This window comes from Chelonia mydas, chromosome 4 (genome assembly GCF_015237465.2).
Source record: "Chelonia mydas isolate rCheMyd1 chromosome 4, rCheMyd1.pri.v2, whole genome shotgun sequence".
In the NCBI taxonomy this organism is placed as follows: Eukaryota; Metazoa; Chordata; order Testudines; family Cheloniidae; genus Chelonia; species Chelonia mydas.
In genome coordinates, this window is record NC_057852.1 from 20,989,528 (window position 1) to 21,006,481 (window position 16,954).

Below are 16,954 nucleotides of genomic sequence, written 5' to 3' on the forward strand. Positions count from 1 at the left end.
AGTTGAATCAATTTCTACTCTCCCTTATTCCTTTGTAGTCTTGTTTTTTTAATTTCATATCTTTGATAGGTTTTTTATAGTCTTCTGGGCTACCAAAGATCTCCATTTAATTGATGGGCAAATTTTGATAATACCTGAACACTTTGTTTACTCAAAGAATTATACTCGAAATCTTCTTACTATGTTTCACACAATACAAGATAACTATTTCTGTTATTCATAAATCAGCTCAGAATGCGTACACAATTTGATGCAGATCTTTTAATCAGGCAATGAATAAGAACACAGCTCTTATACCCACTGAAAAAAGTACAGTGTGATATTAAGTTTTGTAATGGTCAAATAACACTTTCCACAGTATTATCATTTATTTCTTAATTGCCAAAGTGTGTTTGGAGCTGTTCTAGCTGCAAAGTGTTACTCTAGTAGTGTGACATAGGAATTGTCAGACTGGGTCAGACCAATGGTCCATCGAGCCTTGTATCCACTCTCCAACATTGTCCCATAACAGAGCTTCAGGGGGAATCTATAGAACAGGGCAGTTGGAGTGATCCACCCTAGCTTCTGACAGTCAGAGGTTTAGAGTCGCCCTGAACATGAGGTTACATCACTGTTAATAAATGCCCAATTAAAGAGAAAGGAGAGGTTAATATCTTGCACTAGATTTTTGTTGTTTCACATCCCCCATCTCTTGTCTAGACATTGTCTCTTTAGAGCTTGGTCCTGAAAACACTACTACGAGCAGTCTCATTGACTTGGGTATACACTACATCCAGAGATATGTGTTTGCAGGGACATGCCCTTAGATTTTAAACCTTTGGAGGTGGGAGTTTTACAATATTCCTCTAAAGTGACACACTTGCACCTGGTGCCATATAATTCATATTGTATTGGTATTACTATTTATCAACAATGGTCGTTTTGGAGACTCGGTTATTTATTATACCATTATGGTCTCTTATTTCTCCTAACTCTGCAAACATAGTGTTATTTTAAAATGCTGTCATTCGGATATGAGTGTGGTTAAGTACCCCACTATTCCACCATTCAGTTAGGTTCAATTATTCTTTTTAATAACTGTCAGCAGAAGGAAGTATATTACATTTCATAACAAATGATAAATATTTTTCTTTACTGCCACACAACTTTTTTTCATAATAACAATGAAGAGTCTGGTGGCACCTTAAAGACTAACAGATTTTTTTGGGCACAAGCTTAAAAAACCCACTTCTTCAGATGTGTTAATTTGGACATAAGCTTTCGTGGGTAAAAAACCCACTTCTTCAGATGCATGGAGACTCCATGCATCTGAAGAAGTAGGTTTTCTACCCATGAAAGCTTATGCCCAAATAAATCTGTTAGTCTTTAAGGTGCCACCAGACTCCTCATTGTTTTTGTGGATACAGACTAACGTGGCTATCCCTCTGATACTTTTTTCATAATGTGCTCACTACAAACGTTTTGTTATTTAAAGGGTTATCGATTTGTTCTTTTTTGTTTAGGCCATCCCCATGGAAATCACTATGGCAAAACAGAAACAGCACCTGATATTTATGTCCCCAAGGTAAATAAAATGAAGCAACCATATTTAACACAGCTGCTTTATTTTCCTTTGTTCAGTTCTGATAAAATAGGTGCATGTAATCCTATTGGTAGGAATTTTCATTAACTAGAGAAAAAGATAATCAATACCCAGCCCCAGCTAAGGCAAAATTTCTGTATCTTAAACTGTGCAGTTACAGTGCTGTCAGTTGATCTGAATCAATAAGTGCATAAGCTTTTGGAATTATTTTTCCAATGCCCAGAACTGCATTTAAGGAAAGAAGACTGGTCTTGTGGCCAAGGCACAGGGCTGTAACTCAGAAATCTAGATTCTGTTCCTAGCCCCTCACAGTGCTTGTGTGTTACATTGGCCAAGTAATTTAATCTCTCTCTGCTTCCATTTTCTCTTCTGAGAAATGGAGGTAATGCTCACCTCCCTCACAGAGGTACAAGTGATGTGAAGCTAAGATCATTAATGTTTGAGAGTGTTGGATGGAGAACACAATATAAATGCAAAGTATTCTATCCCTCACAATTATTTCTTAGGCTTTGTCTACACTACACAGCTTTTAGCGTCATGGCTGTGTCGCCACAGCCGTGCCGCTAAAAGTCGTGCAGTGTAGCTGCTGTTTGTTGGCTCTCCTGCTGACAAAAAACTTCCACCCTCAATGAGCAAGGTTAGCTTTGTCGGCCGGAGAGTGCTCCTGCTGACAACGCACTGTTCACACTGGCACTTGTTACAGCAAAACTTTTGTCTTTCGGTGGACATGGGGGCTAACACCCCTGAAAGACAAAAGTTTTGTCATGCAATTGCCAGTGTAGACATAGCCTCACTCTGAGGGACAAGAAGAGGAAAGTAATTGCAGCAACACTGCTCTCTTGGTAGGCTGTTCCACAATCTAATAGATCTCCACTGTCAGGAAGTTCCCCCTTACATTCGGGCTTAATTTTCATTTTTCTTAATTTTGTTTGTAAGTTATAGTACAGTTACATTGTCAATTTAAAAAAATTTCAAGCATAAGTTACCACTAAGATTAAATCGTGTTTTCTTAATGGAGTAGGAGGCATGAAAAGGCTGCATTTCTGTGCCTGCACTCCTGAGTAGTACCCTATGCTCTGTTAGAATGGGGCTGTTAGAGGAACAAACAACAAGCCCTTAAAAAAGAAAACTAACTTATGCTACTTTTTGTTTTGTTAGGTTAATGGGGAAAGCGTGATAGGAGTTTCTCATGCAAATGCAGTAAGCAGCATTCATCAGGCAAAAGGGCTAATGAACTTCACTGATTCTAGAAACATGCCCTCCAGTGGTTTTACAAATCAGATATCCGATTTTTCCAAGAACAGTGATCACTCAGGTAAGGAGCAGGGATTTGAATATCTGTGTACTCCTCAGTTCAAGAGTGGGAGAGCGAGTAGGCAATAAAGATTTCAAAATAAAAGACAATTTTAACTTCTTGAATATCTTAAACTTGACATTCATTACTATAATGTGTTTTTCTGGTCCTGTATTCTCTCCTAAACGAGTTATTTGCCAAGAGAAGGAGAAGTGGAGTCATGGGATCAGAGTTGGAATTCTATAGCATAGTCAAGGAAGGAGCGTCAATAATTATTAGTATCTTAGAGAATATATAGAATATCCGCTTGATGCCCCATTTATGTCATTCACTTCCTTTATAAGCATTAATCTTTTTATATTCCTTTCCCCCATGTTGTTTGTTTTATTTTTCTAGAAACTGAGATACTGGAGGATGACTATTTTGATGAGGATGACCACAATGACGTTGTCCAGTATCTGTTGAATGTTGTAGACGAGGAAGCCCAGAACCTCTTAAATCGCAATAATGCAACCACAGGTGACCATCTGCCAGGTACCATAAGCTATCAAAAAGCTAAACCCAGGAAATGAACACTGAATGGCCTTTTGGTTAGCTAACAGAAGGTGGTGGAATGGAAGTAGCTTGCAAACTGAATTTTTCCAAGAGATGTGGTTAAAGGGATGGTGCGTCTAATAAGAGGATCTTTCTGTGAAGTCCAGGTTTTGTAAATCTGGTCTTTATTTTAAATAATTTTGGGGTATGCATTAGTACCTGCAATTGTTTGTGGGTAGAACTGATTATGTTTAGATGTCTTGGTTTGCAGGTGCAGTCAGGCACTCAAATTACATCCCTGGTGGTTACAAAATTGTGACAGCAATTTTTGAAAAATATAAAATATTTTTTTCTTTGCAAATCTGCTCCTTTAATTTTCAGCAAGTTTTATAGTTTCCTTTCTTCCTAGTGCTGCAAGAGTCAGCACTCCCTTTTCGTCACTGCTCTATCTTCACAAAAGAATAATCACCGTCAACTGAAATGAGCATGATTATGGGAACAGTGGTTGCTAATTGCTCGTGTGAGGTATCACTGGGGGCTTGCACATAGTTCAGTGAATTAAAGCAAACTCTGGTGGCTGTTACTGTGGTCACCAGATTTGAGACACCACTCACCAGTTTATAACTATTTTAACCCTTGCCCTTCTGCTCCTTCCTGAACTTGCTGGCCTATTTTCATCTATTAACATTCTCTTAAAACTACAGACTCAGAGCCTCTGCTGGTGTAAATCTGTGTGGTTCCATTACTGCCAAAGTTACACCCGCTGGGATCTGGCCCATTGTATACAGCAGTACGGCTGGTGTGCTAAACCTGAGAGATGTAGCAGCAGTGACATAGCTAAAGTAGGTCAGATTTTATCCTGTTCAATTTTATGATGGCTCATTAATATAGGAAGTAACTAGAATCCAGGTGTAGACCTAGTCCTACTGTGAATTAGACTCATGTTGCTGGGTTAAGAACTTGTAATCCTTTTGTAGTAGGTGCATTAGCTCAAAACTGATACAAATAACCATGTTTTTCCACTGAATGCATCCGATGAAGTGAGCTGTAGCTCACGAAAGCTTATGCTCAAATAAATTTCTAAGTCTCTAAGGTGCCACAAGTCCTCCTTTTCTTTTTGCATGTAGTTAAACTACATTTAAACAACCCCAAATTTTGATTCTGTGCTAAGAATGATGAAGTACGATGGCCTGATTAATATTTATGTCAAGGCCCCTTTACATCACTCTGACAATGTAAAGGGAACTTTACTGGGTGCCAGTGCAGTTTGTGCCCACTTTAAGGCTGCTTTACACTGCCAAAGTGGTATAAAGGACTTTTAGTGTAAATGAGAATCAGGCCTGTAATTTACCATTAGTCCTACGGTCTGCAGTGACAGTGAAGAGTTGTTAAGAATGAATGTCAGGTCTCGTACGCTTAGAACCAATTTTTTTCTGGTTTCTTAGCTGCAGGCACTATTTTTCTTATTATATTTGAATGGAAATATGAGCATTTTCACTTAACCTACCCATAACATCACTTCTGTATAGCTCTGTCTTCCAATGTATTTCTCCAGCAGGTTCTTTAGAGACCAATGGGAAGCTGGCAGAAGAAAAAGCTGAAGACACGGACTGTGATGGGTCATCTTTGCCTGAAGACTTTCCAGAGGTAAAATGAAAAGATGTTGGCAGTGTCTTTATTTGTCGATTTCCTAGACTATTTACATTGACTTCTCGTTCCCTCGATCACACTGAATTTGTGGAAATAATTTCATCGATATTTTAAATTTAACTGTCACTGCCATTTGATTGGCCTCCAGAAAACAGTGTTTATAAACCAAGAGTATGGAAATAGTTTTTGAAATACTGTATAATAATTAAATTGTGAGAAATTAACCATGCAAGAGAACAAACCAGAAAATTTATGTTTGCTGTTCCTGGCAGGAAGCAATGAAAGCCAACAGTTTTTAAAAGTGTAATGATAATAAAATGCCAATCCAATGCTATTTCATACATTCTAGCCAGAAAGCTCCCTCAGTTCATAGAAGGTTAGGAAAAATCAGAGCATTTCAAATATTTTGCAGAGTATCTGTAAAGAGTCCAAATCTGAGGCTCCTTCTCCTTCACCTTTCTGCTCAGAAAAACTAATGTTCACAAACAGATTCTATACCACCTTCACTCTACACTTCCCCATGTTGTCCTATGTTGCATCAGTTAATAGATGTCCAGACTCCACAGCAAATGTATCCAATTAATAGAATCCCCCATCCAGTGTACACTCACTGTTTGTACTTCCGGCCCAGGTACAACTGTGACTCAACACCAGGGCCCTTGATCTGTAAGCTCTCTGTAGGGGATCTAAAAGAGAGACTCCCCTTGGCTAAGGCACCAGCAGCTGGGCTAAGTTGGTCTCAGTTGTGAGTCACTCTTGACATTTTTTACACTTACACTGCCTGGGCTCTGTTAATCAAAAATAAAATTAAAAAGCTCCTTACCTCTCTTGAGTATTCTACTTCTATTCATGCATATGCGACATATTTCATTTGGGGGCAAAACTCACAGGTGCTCTGTCCTTTCGCTTTCTGTTTGATGTATGGGTACGGGTACAGGCTGACTTGGCAGGGGATTGTCACTTGAGTTATATGTTGAGCAGAGCCACAAGCAGATTTTCCGCCTGATGGAATTTGAGCTCTGCATTGTTTCGGAAGTGAGTATGCTGAACATTTGATTATGTGTAGAACTAGAGCCAGGCCATCTCTCCTTCCTAGTCCTAGTCTTCACTATGGTTATACTGGCAAGCCCTCCAAGTGTAGATGCAGCTTATATCACCAAAAGTGTTTTCACCAGTATAGAGTACACCAGTTCTCTGGAGAAAATAAGATGTACACACACTAGGGTTTTTGGCAAAAAAAAAAAAAAAAATCACACCCCTAACCAACATTACTAGCACAGAGAGACTGAAGCTGGAAGAAGAGCCGGGGAGGGGCTCTAGGCTGGGATATGATTTTACTTTTTCAACTGCTCCACATTCCCCAGTGCAGAGGCTGAATGTTTGGGGATTTTGTGGTTGGGTGGATTTCCTAGAAGAATAGAGATTGTCAGTGCATAATGCTTTCAGTGTGGTACCCTGCACAAATACTTAATTTACTTGTTAACATTGTTCTGGTTTATAAAATAAAAGTGTGCTTGTTGTACAGTCCCCTTCCAACATAACTCACTATACTTTGAAATGCTTCCTTCACTAGCCGACACAAATAAATGGTTGTGAAGAACATTGTGAAGACAAAGTAGTGCCTGAAAGGTGAGATTTTTAAGTGGAATTTAAGAGTAACATAATTTTTACAGCTTGGTGAAGTGAGGGAAGATAAAGCACAAGCAAACCCCAAACCCCGTATATATATATATCTGTCTGTTGACATGTTGATATAAGATGGCTTTGTGTCTGTTCATGTTATCTGAGAGGTCATGATATTATTTAGTGCTATAGAACCTGATGTCAAGTGGGGTGTTCAAGGCCATCAGTCGTGAATTATGAACAGTACAAATTTGCTGTAGAACTCTATTTTGCTTCTCAACTACTGGAACATAATTAGGATGAAAAAATATTCAGATCCTGGCTTGCATAGTCCCCCAATTGCCTCCACATTGTGCCAGCAATGCCCCTCTGCCATGTACATTGGCCAAACCGGACAGTCTGTATGCAAAAGAATAAATGGACACAAATCTGACATCAAGAATCATAACATTCAAAAACTGGTAGGGGAACACTTCACCCTCTCTGGCCACTCAGTAAAAGATTTAAGGGTGGCAATTTTGCAACAGAAAAGCTTCAAAAACAGACTCCAGTGAGAAACTGCTGAGCTTGAATTAATATGCAAAGTAGATACCATTAACATGGGTTTGAATAGAGACTGGGAGTGGCTGGGTCATTACACATATTGAATCTATTTCGCTAAGTTAAGTATCCTCACACCTTCTTGTCAACTGTCTAAATGGGCCATCTTGATATCACTACAAAAGTTTTTTTTCTCCTGCCGATAATAGCTCATCTTAATTAATTGGCCTCTTACAGTTTGTATGGCAACTTCCAACTTCTCTGTATGTATATATATATCTTCTTACTATATGTTCCATTCTATGCATCCGATGAAGTGGGCCGTAGCCCACGAAAGCTTATGCTCTAATAAATTTGTTAGTCGCTAAGGTGCCACAAGTACTCCTGTTCTTTTTGCGGATACAGACTAACACGGCTGCAACTCTGAAACTTTTCATCTGTAGATCGCTTGTTTGAATCCAGCCCAGGACAGCAGTGTTTGAAAGTTGCTTCTTTCTGACTGTGATTTAACTGACTGAATGAACAGACATTTCCATGTGGGAATGCATCCCCATCAATATCACCATCAAAACTGCCAGTAGCTGCCACCTTCCGTAGTCCAAAGTCCAGACAGGCTTATGGTGGTCCCTGCCAAACTGGATTGAGGTGTCCTGCTCTGAGAATGTGAGGAATCTGCACGGCGGATATTTTGTGGAGAAATGTTTTAGCTACGTAGGTTCTTATTCCACAAGCATCACCATGGTATCTGAGTCCCTTGCAGACATGCATACAATAACCTAACAGCAAAGGTTCCTCCTCTGTTCTTCTCCTGCTAGTCTTAAATGAGAGAATCTTCAGTCATGACTCAAGCATAATAAAGTAAAATATAACAAAGGCAGCTACACTGTGTTGCTATGAGGAAAACTTCAGAAAACTTAACTGCTTAATGGCTGTTTTTCTCAAATAAATCCAGACTTCAGTTTATTTTTGTATCATCATTTTGCCTGCAAAGATACAGGTCAAACTAGAAAGTCATTGGTATGTGTGAATGGGTGTAAAACATGTCTGTATGTATCATATAATTACATTTGTAACATGCGCGCGCGCACACACACACACATACATATAGTTGCATGAGCAAACTTAATTCTGGCATTTCTCAATATTTGGGCACTTGATGTTGCAACTTTCGTGCTCTTTAATGTAGCTTTTTGTTTGTAGTATGTGTGTTATAAATAATATGTCGTTTAAATTTACTTCAGTAAGGCTAAAAAATAATTAGAAGCTAAGGCTTCTGTCTTCAAGGAACAACAATAAGAATTGGTCCAGAAAATATCCTTTTTGAGTTTCTCTCTTTTTAAGAGAGTTCCCTACATTTGAATTATGTAATATGATTCATAATCTCTGTGTATTACATTAATAGCTATCATCATGGAATTAAACCTCTTATTTTGGTTGAATCTATGGAATACATGAAATATTTATTTTCTTCTTATTGTCGTTTATAAATTTGATCTAAATCTAAGAATTCTGCACTTTTCTAAATGATCTCATGTGTTGTAGGGTCTTCTGTTTACAGAAAATGTTCATATTTAAAATTGAAATGTATTGTTCTGATAGGAAGTGAGAAACCTTTACATTCTTTGCTTTTCTAGGTCACCGCAACAACCTCTGGTGGGACAAGCAGATGAAGATGAAATTACATGGGGAAGTGATGAACTCCCTATTGAATCAATAAATCAGGAACATCGAACTAAAGGCAAGGACTTGAACAAATAAACAATCAGTGGAAAATGAGGATTACAATAATGTAATCATGTCAGAAATGTATTTGAACATGTTCTGGATATTGTTAAGGTCCCAGTCCTGAGAAGAGCAGTCAATGGGAAATCAGGGTGCTCAAGAGCTCATCGGAGTGGATCATAATAATTCAAGCTTGTAAACCCTTTTTCACGCAAGGGTGTAATCCCACTGATTCACTGAATGCTCATCTGAGCAAGGGATTGCAGAATTGAGCCCATAGTCAGAGCTGCAGCCAGTTCCCTTCCATAATAGCTATTTTACGAAAGCTGCAATGGCATATGGTGAAATGTGCAATTGGACTGAGATCCTATAGGCATCTATTGAGTGCTGACTCCACACTCTAATTACCCAGCATTTTCCTCATTACTTCCGGCCTGATTTTGCCATCTTTACTGAAGTCAATGGACCTACTCCCAGAATAAGATTCTACGCAACATGAGTAAGGGTGGCAGAACTGGGTATCTATCTTTAGCATCTTGAATATGTTCAGGAATATGTTCCATTACCTGAATTCATATTCATAAATCATATCTATGGCATCTGTGCTTGAAAGTGCTTTTTAACTTAGGAAAAATAAACTTCAACATAAACTATTCTAGTAAACTTTTTGTATGATTCAGTGGTCACAAGGTATTTAACTCATGTCAAGGAAACTTGGATTATTAACAAGTTGTGTGGTGTTTGAAAGAATAAAGAAGGACATGTGCTTTTCTAAACCAAGATTTTTTGAAAAACTTTAATGCAGTTAACACATCTTACGCTTTTATCATTAAAATGCATTTTAAGGTGAAGTTTTAAAGAAAAAACTGCAAGGTGTGAGCTTGCACTTTTAAATGTAAGGTCTCTGGCTCAAGTGCAGAGTTCTGCTTTCATATTTATGTGTATGGTCATTGATCTTGCAAATTACAGTGCGTCAAGAATCCATTCTAAAAATGCATTTATTGATTATTTCAGCATATTGACTGCACGGAAATTAAAGATGAAAATTACTCATTCATGGTTTCTCAAATGTTGACATTTTTTATCATGAATTGATCTATATACAGTTCTGGGGAAAATAGTGATAAAAGGTAGCAAGCATTATCAGTGAAGAGATAATGCTGGAAGGATTGTTTCTCTTATGGGTGATCTTTTCTATAAAATATAACAAATATATGTATAAATAAGCAATTGACCACCTGAAAACTGGATGTGGTGGTACCTGGGAAATCTCTCATTTTATAGCACTGCACTATAGCATGCTATACACTGTCCTTTCTGTTAGCTGTTTTTATATGTGCACATAAATCAATCTTCTTCTGCTGCTAGATTGCCTTTTAGTGACAAATGAAGAGCTCTCTGCACTCCCAATTGTCAGAGTGCTTCCTTCAGGCAAATATACTGGAGCCAAATTGAAGTCAGTCATCCGAATGTTACGTGGACTACTGGAACAAGGAGTTCCTTCCAAGGAGATTGAGGTAAACAAACACAGGCTATTTTCAGTCCTTTGTAAACCTCTTTTAAATATGAATCATGCAATGAAAATACTCTTCACTGGGGCAGTGTGAAGCAGGTAGAAACGTAGGGCTTGATTCTGCACGGCCAAAGCAAAAGAAAGGAAAGAATACTTTTCCTCCCCTCTGTTTCAGTTTAACTACATTAACTAGACTGAGCTATATTGGCTTTGGATCTAGAAATGTGATTGAGACTTGCCCGTTTCTTCAAATCCATTAATAATAATACTAATTAATAATAAATAATATATTTTTTAACCAGCACTTAAGATGACAGGTTTCAGAGTAGCAGCCATGTTAGTCTGTATCTGCAAAAAGAAAAGGAGGACTTGTGGCACCTTAGAGACTAGCAAATTTATTTGAGCATAAGCTTTCGTGAGCTACAGCTCACTTCATCGAATGCATTCAGTGGAAAATACAGTGGGGAGATTTATATACACAGAGAACATGAAACAATGGGTGTTACCATACACACTGTAACGAGAGTGATCACTTAAGGTGAGCTATTACCAGCAGGAGAGAGAAAAACCCTTTTGTAGTGATAATCAAGGTGGGCCATTTCCAGCAGTTGACAAGAACATCTGAGGTGGAAAATGTAATGACCTCTGCAAAATCCAGCTGCCACGATGAAAACATGAATCTCTACTCTTGTTAAAATTGTTAATATGTTACCAACTATTAAAACTTCCAGGACAAGATTTCAAAGTAATTTACAAGAAGATAGGGTTGTTGTTTTTTTTTTTTTTGCAAGGCTGCATGCCTTACTCCCATATGGTGTGACTGTGAATTGTAACTACATGGGGATCAAATACTTGATAATGGACTCTTCAGTTTAGCAGAGAAAGGTATAACAAGATCCAATGGCAGGAAGTTGTAGCTAAACACTTCCATACTAGAAATGAGGTGTACATTTTTAATCGTGCGGTTAATTAACCATTAGAACAATTTACCAAGGGTCATGGTGGATTCTCCATCATTGGCAATTCTAAAGTCAAGATCGGATGTTTTACAAAAAGATATTCTCTAGTTCAAAAGGAATTATTTTGGGAAAATTCTATGGCTTGTATTACACATAGGTCAGACTAGATGATCACACAATGGTCCCTTTGCCCTTGGAATCTATGAATCTATAGGTTTCAGAGTAGCAGCCATGTTAGTCTGTATCCGCAAAAAGAAAAGGAGGACTTGTGGCACCTTAGAGACTAACAAATTTATTATAGCGTAAGCTTTCGTGAGCTACAGCTCACTTGATCGGATGCATTCAGTGGAAAATACAGTGGGGAGATTTATATACACAGAGAACATGAAACAATGACTGTGTTTCATGTTCTCTGTGTATATAAATCTCCCCACTGTGTTTGATGACGGTATTTGATGTATATTGATGACATCTTCATCATCTGGACCCATGGAAAAGAAGCCCTTGAGGAATTCCACCATGATTTCAACAATTTCCATCCCACCATCAACCTCAGCCTGGACCAGTGCGCACAAGAGATCCACTTCCTGGACACTACAGTGCTAAGAAGCGATGGTCACATAAACATAAACACCACCCTATACCGGAAACCTACTGATCACTATTCCTACCTACATGCCTCCAGCTTTCACCCAGATTACACAACACGATCCATTGTCTACAGCCAAGCTCTACGATACAACCAAATTTGCTCCAACCCCTCAGACAGAGACAAACACCTACAAGATCTCTATCAAGCATTCTTACAACTACAATACCCACCCGCTGAAGTGAAGAAACAGATTGACAGAGCCAGAAGAGTACCCAGAAGTCACCCACTACAGGACAGGCCCAACAAAGAAAATAACAGAATGCCACTAGCCATCACCTTCAGCCCCCAACTAAAACCTCTCCAACGCATCATCAAGGATCTACAACCTATCCTGAAGGACGACCCATCACTCTCACAGATCTTGGCAGACAGGCCAGTCCTTGCTTACAGACAGCCCCCCAACTTGAAGCAAATACTCACCAGCAACCACATACCACACAACCAACCACTAACCCAGGAACCTATCCTTGCAACAAAGCCCGTTGCCAACTGTGTCCACATATCTATTCAGGGGACACCATCATAGGGCCTAATCACATTAGCTACGCTATCAGAGGCTCATTCACCTGCACATCTACCAATGTGATATATGCCATCATGTGCCAGCAATGCCCCTCTGCCATGTACATTGGTCAAACTGGACAGACTCTACGTAAAAGAATAATTGGACACAAATCAGATGTCAAGAATTATAACATTCATAAACCAGTCGGAGAACACTTCAGTCTCTCTGGTCACTCGATTACAAACCTAAAAGTCGCAATATTACAACAAAAACACTTCAAAAACAGACTCCAACGAGAGACTGCTGAATTGGAATTAATTTGCAAACTGGATACAATTAACTTAGACTTGAATAGAGACTGGGAGTGGATGGGTCATTTACACAAAGTAAAACTATTTCCCCATGTTTATTCTCCCCCTCCCCCCCACCACTGTTCCTCAGATGTTCTTGTCAACTGCTGGAAACGGTCCACCTTGATTATCACTACAAAAGGTTTTCTTCCCTCTCCCCTCCCCCCCCCCACCTCACTCTCCTGCTGGTATTAGCTCATCTAAGTGATCAGTCTCCTTACAGTGTGTATGGTAACACCCATTGTTTCATGTTCTCTGTGTATATAAATCTCCCCACTGTATTTTCCACTGAATGCATCCGATGAAGTGAGCTGTAGCTCACGAAAGCTTATGCTCAAATAAATTGGTTAGTCTCTGAGGTGCCACAAGTACTCCTTTTCTTTTTGTGAATACAGACTAACATGGCTGCTACTCTGAAACCTGTCTTTTCTATATGTTTCTAATAGATACTGTTAGTCACTTGACAGTTAAAAATTGATGACATTTTGTTTATCCCAGCAGTTATTAATATGAACTGACTATCTGTTTATAGAACCTTCAAGACTTAAAGCCTTTGGATCAGTGTTTGGTTGGACAAACTAAAGAGAACAGGAGGAAGAACAGATATAAAAATATACTTCCCTGTAAGTCCTAAGTAATCTGATGATAAACTTTTATGTTGATTTCACCAGAAAGGCAGTGTGGTCTGGTGGCTTTGACATCAGACTGGTAAGTCCTGACTCCTGTTCCCAGTTCTTCTGTTGAGTTAGTGTGTGACTGGACAGACCATTAAACCTCTTTGCACTATTGTCCCTATCTGTAACAAAGAGATAATGCTGCTTGCCCACCCTTTTAAAGCACTTTGCGATATGTGGATGAAAATCATTCTATGAGTGCACCTGCTTGTTATTTTATGCCTCCCATCTTTTCCCTCCACTCTCACATAAACCTTTAATTCTGTTTAAGCAGCAGATCCTGTTTGTCACATACGATAGACATAAACATAGGAGGACAGACCGTGCTCTTAGTTATACCATTGTAAATCTGGAGTGACAAAAGTATAATAATTAATATTAATACACTGTGTCAATCTCACTATAAAAGAATTATGTTTATATTCCGTTAGCTGCATATGCAGGAGACGTAAAGTCTGAGTCTAGAACTGGGAGCCAGAAAGTCTTGAGTTCTAATTTCTGCTCTGACAGAGTCTCTCTGAAGCCGTGGGTAAGACGCTATCAGTTTGTCTACACTTTGAGCTGGGGATGTGATTCCCAGCTTGAGGAGACATATTTGTGCTAACTCATAGCTGTGACAGCGGGAGGGGCAAGCTTCCCCAAGTGTGTATCTAGGGTCTCTGACGGGCATGCACTTGGGGCAATAGCCCATCTCGCTGCTTGCACTGCTGAGGCCACATTCTCATTTTAGTGATCTAACCTGATAAGAGCTAGCATGAGCATGTTTCCTGGAGCTGGGAATCTCACCCCCAGCTCTGACTGTAAACATACCCACAGAGCCTGATTTCTAGGAATGCTGAAAGCCCAGAACTCCAGTTCTTGTCCTGTGGCAACAGCAAGGGCTCTGCACCGCTGATAATCAGATTCTTAACCTCGCTGCCTCTTTTTCCTTATGTGAGGTGGATTTTTTCAAATCGGATGTTGTGATGATTCATTAATATTTGTGAGATGAAAAGTACTCCATAAGTATTTACATGACCTAGGTTTAATTATGGGTATATGGACCAGGGCTGTCGATTAATCGCAGTTAACTCAAGCGATTAACTAAAAAAAATTAACTGTGATTAAAAAAATTAATCGCATTTATAACCATAGAATACCAATTTACATTTATTAAATATTTCTGGATGTTTTTCTACATTTTCAAAGGTATTGATTTCTATTATAACACAGACTACAAAGTGTACAGTGCTCACTTGTTGTTTTTTATTACAAATATTTGCACTGTAAAAATGATAAAAGAAATAGTATTTTTCAATTCACCTCATACAAGTACTGTAGAGCAATCTCTTTATCATGAAAGTGTAACTTACAAATGTAGAGATATATTTTTTTTGTTACATAACTGCACTCAAAAACAAAACAATGCAAAACTTTAGAGCCTACGAGTCTACTCAGTCTTACTTCTTGTTCAGCCAATTGTTAAGACAAACAAGTTTACATTTACAGGAGATACTGCTGACTGCTTCTTATTTACAATGTCACTTGCAAGTGAGAACAGGCTTTCACATGGCACTTTTGTAGCCGACATAGCAAGGTATTTACATACCAGGTATGCTAAACATTCATATGCCCCTTCATGCTTCGGCCAACATTCCAGAGGACATGCTTCCACGCTGATGACGCTCGTTTAAAAAATAATGCGTTAATTAAATTTGTGACTGAACTCCTTGGAGGAGAATTGTTTGTCTCCTGCTCTGTTTTACCCGCATTCTGCATATATTTCATGTTATAGCCATCTCAGATGATGACCCAGCACATGTTCGTTTTAGAACACTTTCACAGCAGATTTGACAAAACGCAAAGAAGGTACCAATGTGAGATTTCTAAGGATAGATACAGCACTGGACCCAGAGCAGAACCCATCGTCAGCATGGACATGTATTCTGGAATGGTGATTGAAGCATAAAGGGACTTATGAATCTTTAGCGCATCTGGCACGTAAATATCTTGCAATGCCAGCTACAACACTGCCATGAGAACGCCTGTTCTCACTTTCAAGTGACATTGTAAACAAGACGTGGGCAGCATTATCTCCTGCAAATTGTAACTAAACTTTTTTTTCTGAGCGATTGGCTGAAGTAGGACTGAGTGGACTTGTAGGTTCTAAAGTTTTGCATTGTTTTATTTTTGAATGAAGTTATTTTTTGTACATAATTCTACATTTGTAAGTTCAACTTTCATGATAAAGAGATTGCACTACAGTACTTATATTAGGTGAATTGAAAAATACTATTGCTTTTGTTTTTGACAGTGCAAATATTGGTAATAAAAATAAATATAAAGTGAGCACTGTACACTTTGTATTCTGTGTTGTAATTGAAATTAATATATTTGAAATTGTAGAAAACATCCACAAATATTTAAATATATGGTATTCTATTATTTTTTAACAGTGCGATTATTTGTGTGATTAATCGTGGCAAATATTTTTTTAAACGCATGATTAATCGCGATTTTTTTTTAATCGCTCGACAGCCCTAGTATGGACATATATAATTAAAATATGTTTTCTATGTTGGGATTGCAGATGATACCACTAGAGTGTCCCTAGGAACTGAAGGCGGATACATCAATGCCAGCTTCATTAGAATGCCCGTGGGGAATGATGAATTTGTCTACATTGCATGTCAAGGACCACTCCCTACTACAGTAGCAGACTTCTGGCAAATGACTTGGGAACAGAAGTGTACTGTAATAGCCATGATGACCCAGGAAGTAGAAGGAGAAAAGATAAAATGCCAGCGCTATTGGCCCGACGTACTTGGCAAAACTATCATGGTCAATGACCGACTCCGGCTGGCCCTTGTGAGACTGCAACAGTTGAAAGGCTTTGTCATTAGAGTGCTGGAGCTAGAAGATATTCAAGTAAGTGAATCAAGTCAGTCTACACTCTGTGGGTTTCTGGGGTGATTGGGCAGGTTCCTTTTTTGTTTGCTTGGCATGGATCCCTTCAGTCCAGCCAGAGCTGGTCTAAACTTCCGCATCCTGAAAAAACCACAGGATTACTTTTTTTAAAAATCTTTTTTGTCCTTATTTCTTCTGACTATTATGATTGGGCCACTCTTCCTCCATGTAGGAATTTGAGTGAGCAGCTTCTTTCACCACTGGAATAAAATTCTGCATAAGCTAGGTAGAGACTTTTTCAGCAGGTAGCATTTGTGCAGTGCTCAAGGACATCACCTCACAATGCTAATGTGCCTCTATAACAGCAGGTCAGGACATGGCCCCATATATGCATTACTGATAATGCCTTAGCTTTAGAAACAGAAAGATTTATTAAAATTAAATTCATTTGTAGGGTCAGTTTACTCGAT

At 38.8% G+C, this 16,954-nt stretch overlaps 1 protein-coding gene across 17 annotated transcripts in view; it reads left to right on the forward strand.

Moving 5' to 3' along the window:
• Positions 1–16,954, forward strand: part of PTPN13 (protein tyrosine phosphatase non-receptor type 13) — a 184,377-nt gene that overhangs the window by 163,205 nt on the left and 4,218 nt on the right. For 9 of the 17 annotated variants that reach the window (XM_043545414.1, XM_037896821.2, XM_043545417.1 and 6 more), the window contains 9 exons: positions 1,503–1,564; positions 2,741–2,897; positions 3,273–3,410; positions 4,966–5,057; positions 6,634–6,689; positions 8,858–8,961; positions 10,314–10,462; positions 13,457–13,547; positions 16,168–16,505. In XM_043545414.1, the coding sequence (XP_043401349.1) occupies positions 1,503–1,564; positions 2,741–2,897; positions 3,273–3,410; positions 4,966–5,057; positions 6,634–6,689; positions 8,858–8,961; positions 10,314–10,462; positions 13,457–13,547; positions 16,168–16,505 (1,187 nt within the window). The remainder of the gene's footprint in view (positions 1–1,502; positions 1,565–2,740; positions 2,898–3,272; positions 3,411–4,965; positions 5,058–6,633; positions 6,690–8,857; positions 8,962–10,313; positions 10,463–13,456; positions 13,548–16,167; positions 16,506–16,954) is intronic. The other 8 variants (XM_043545416.1, XM_043545420.1, XM_043545429.1 and 5 more) reach the window with 3 other exon arrangements.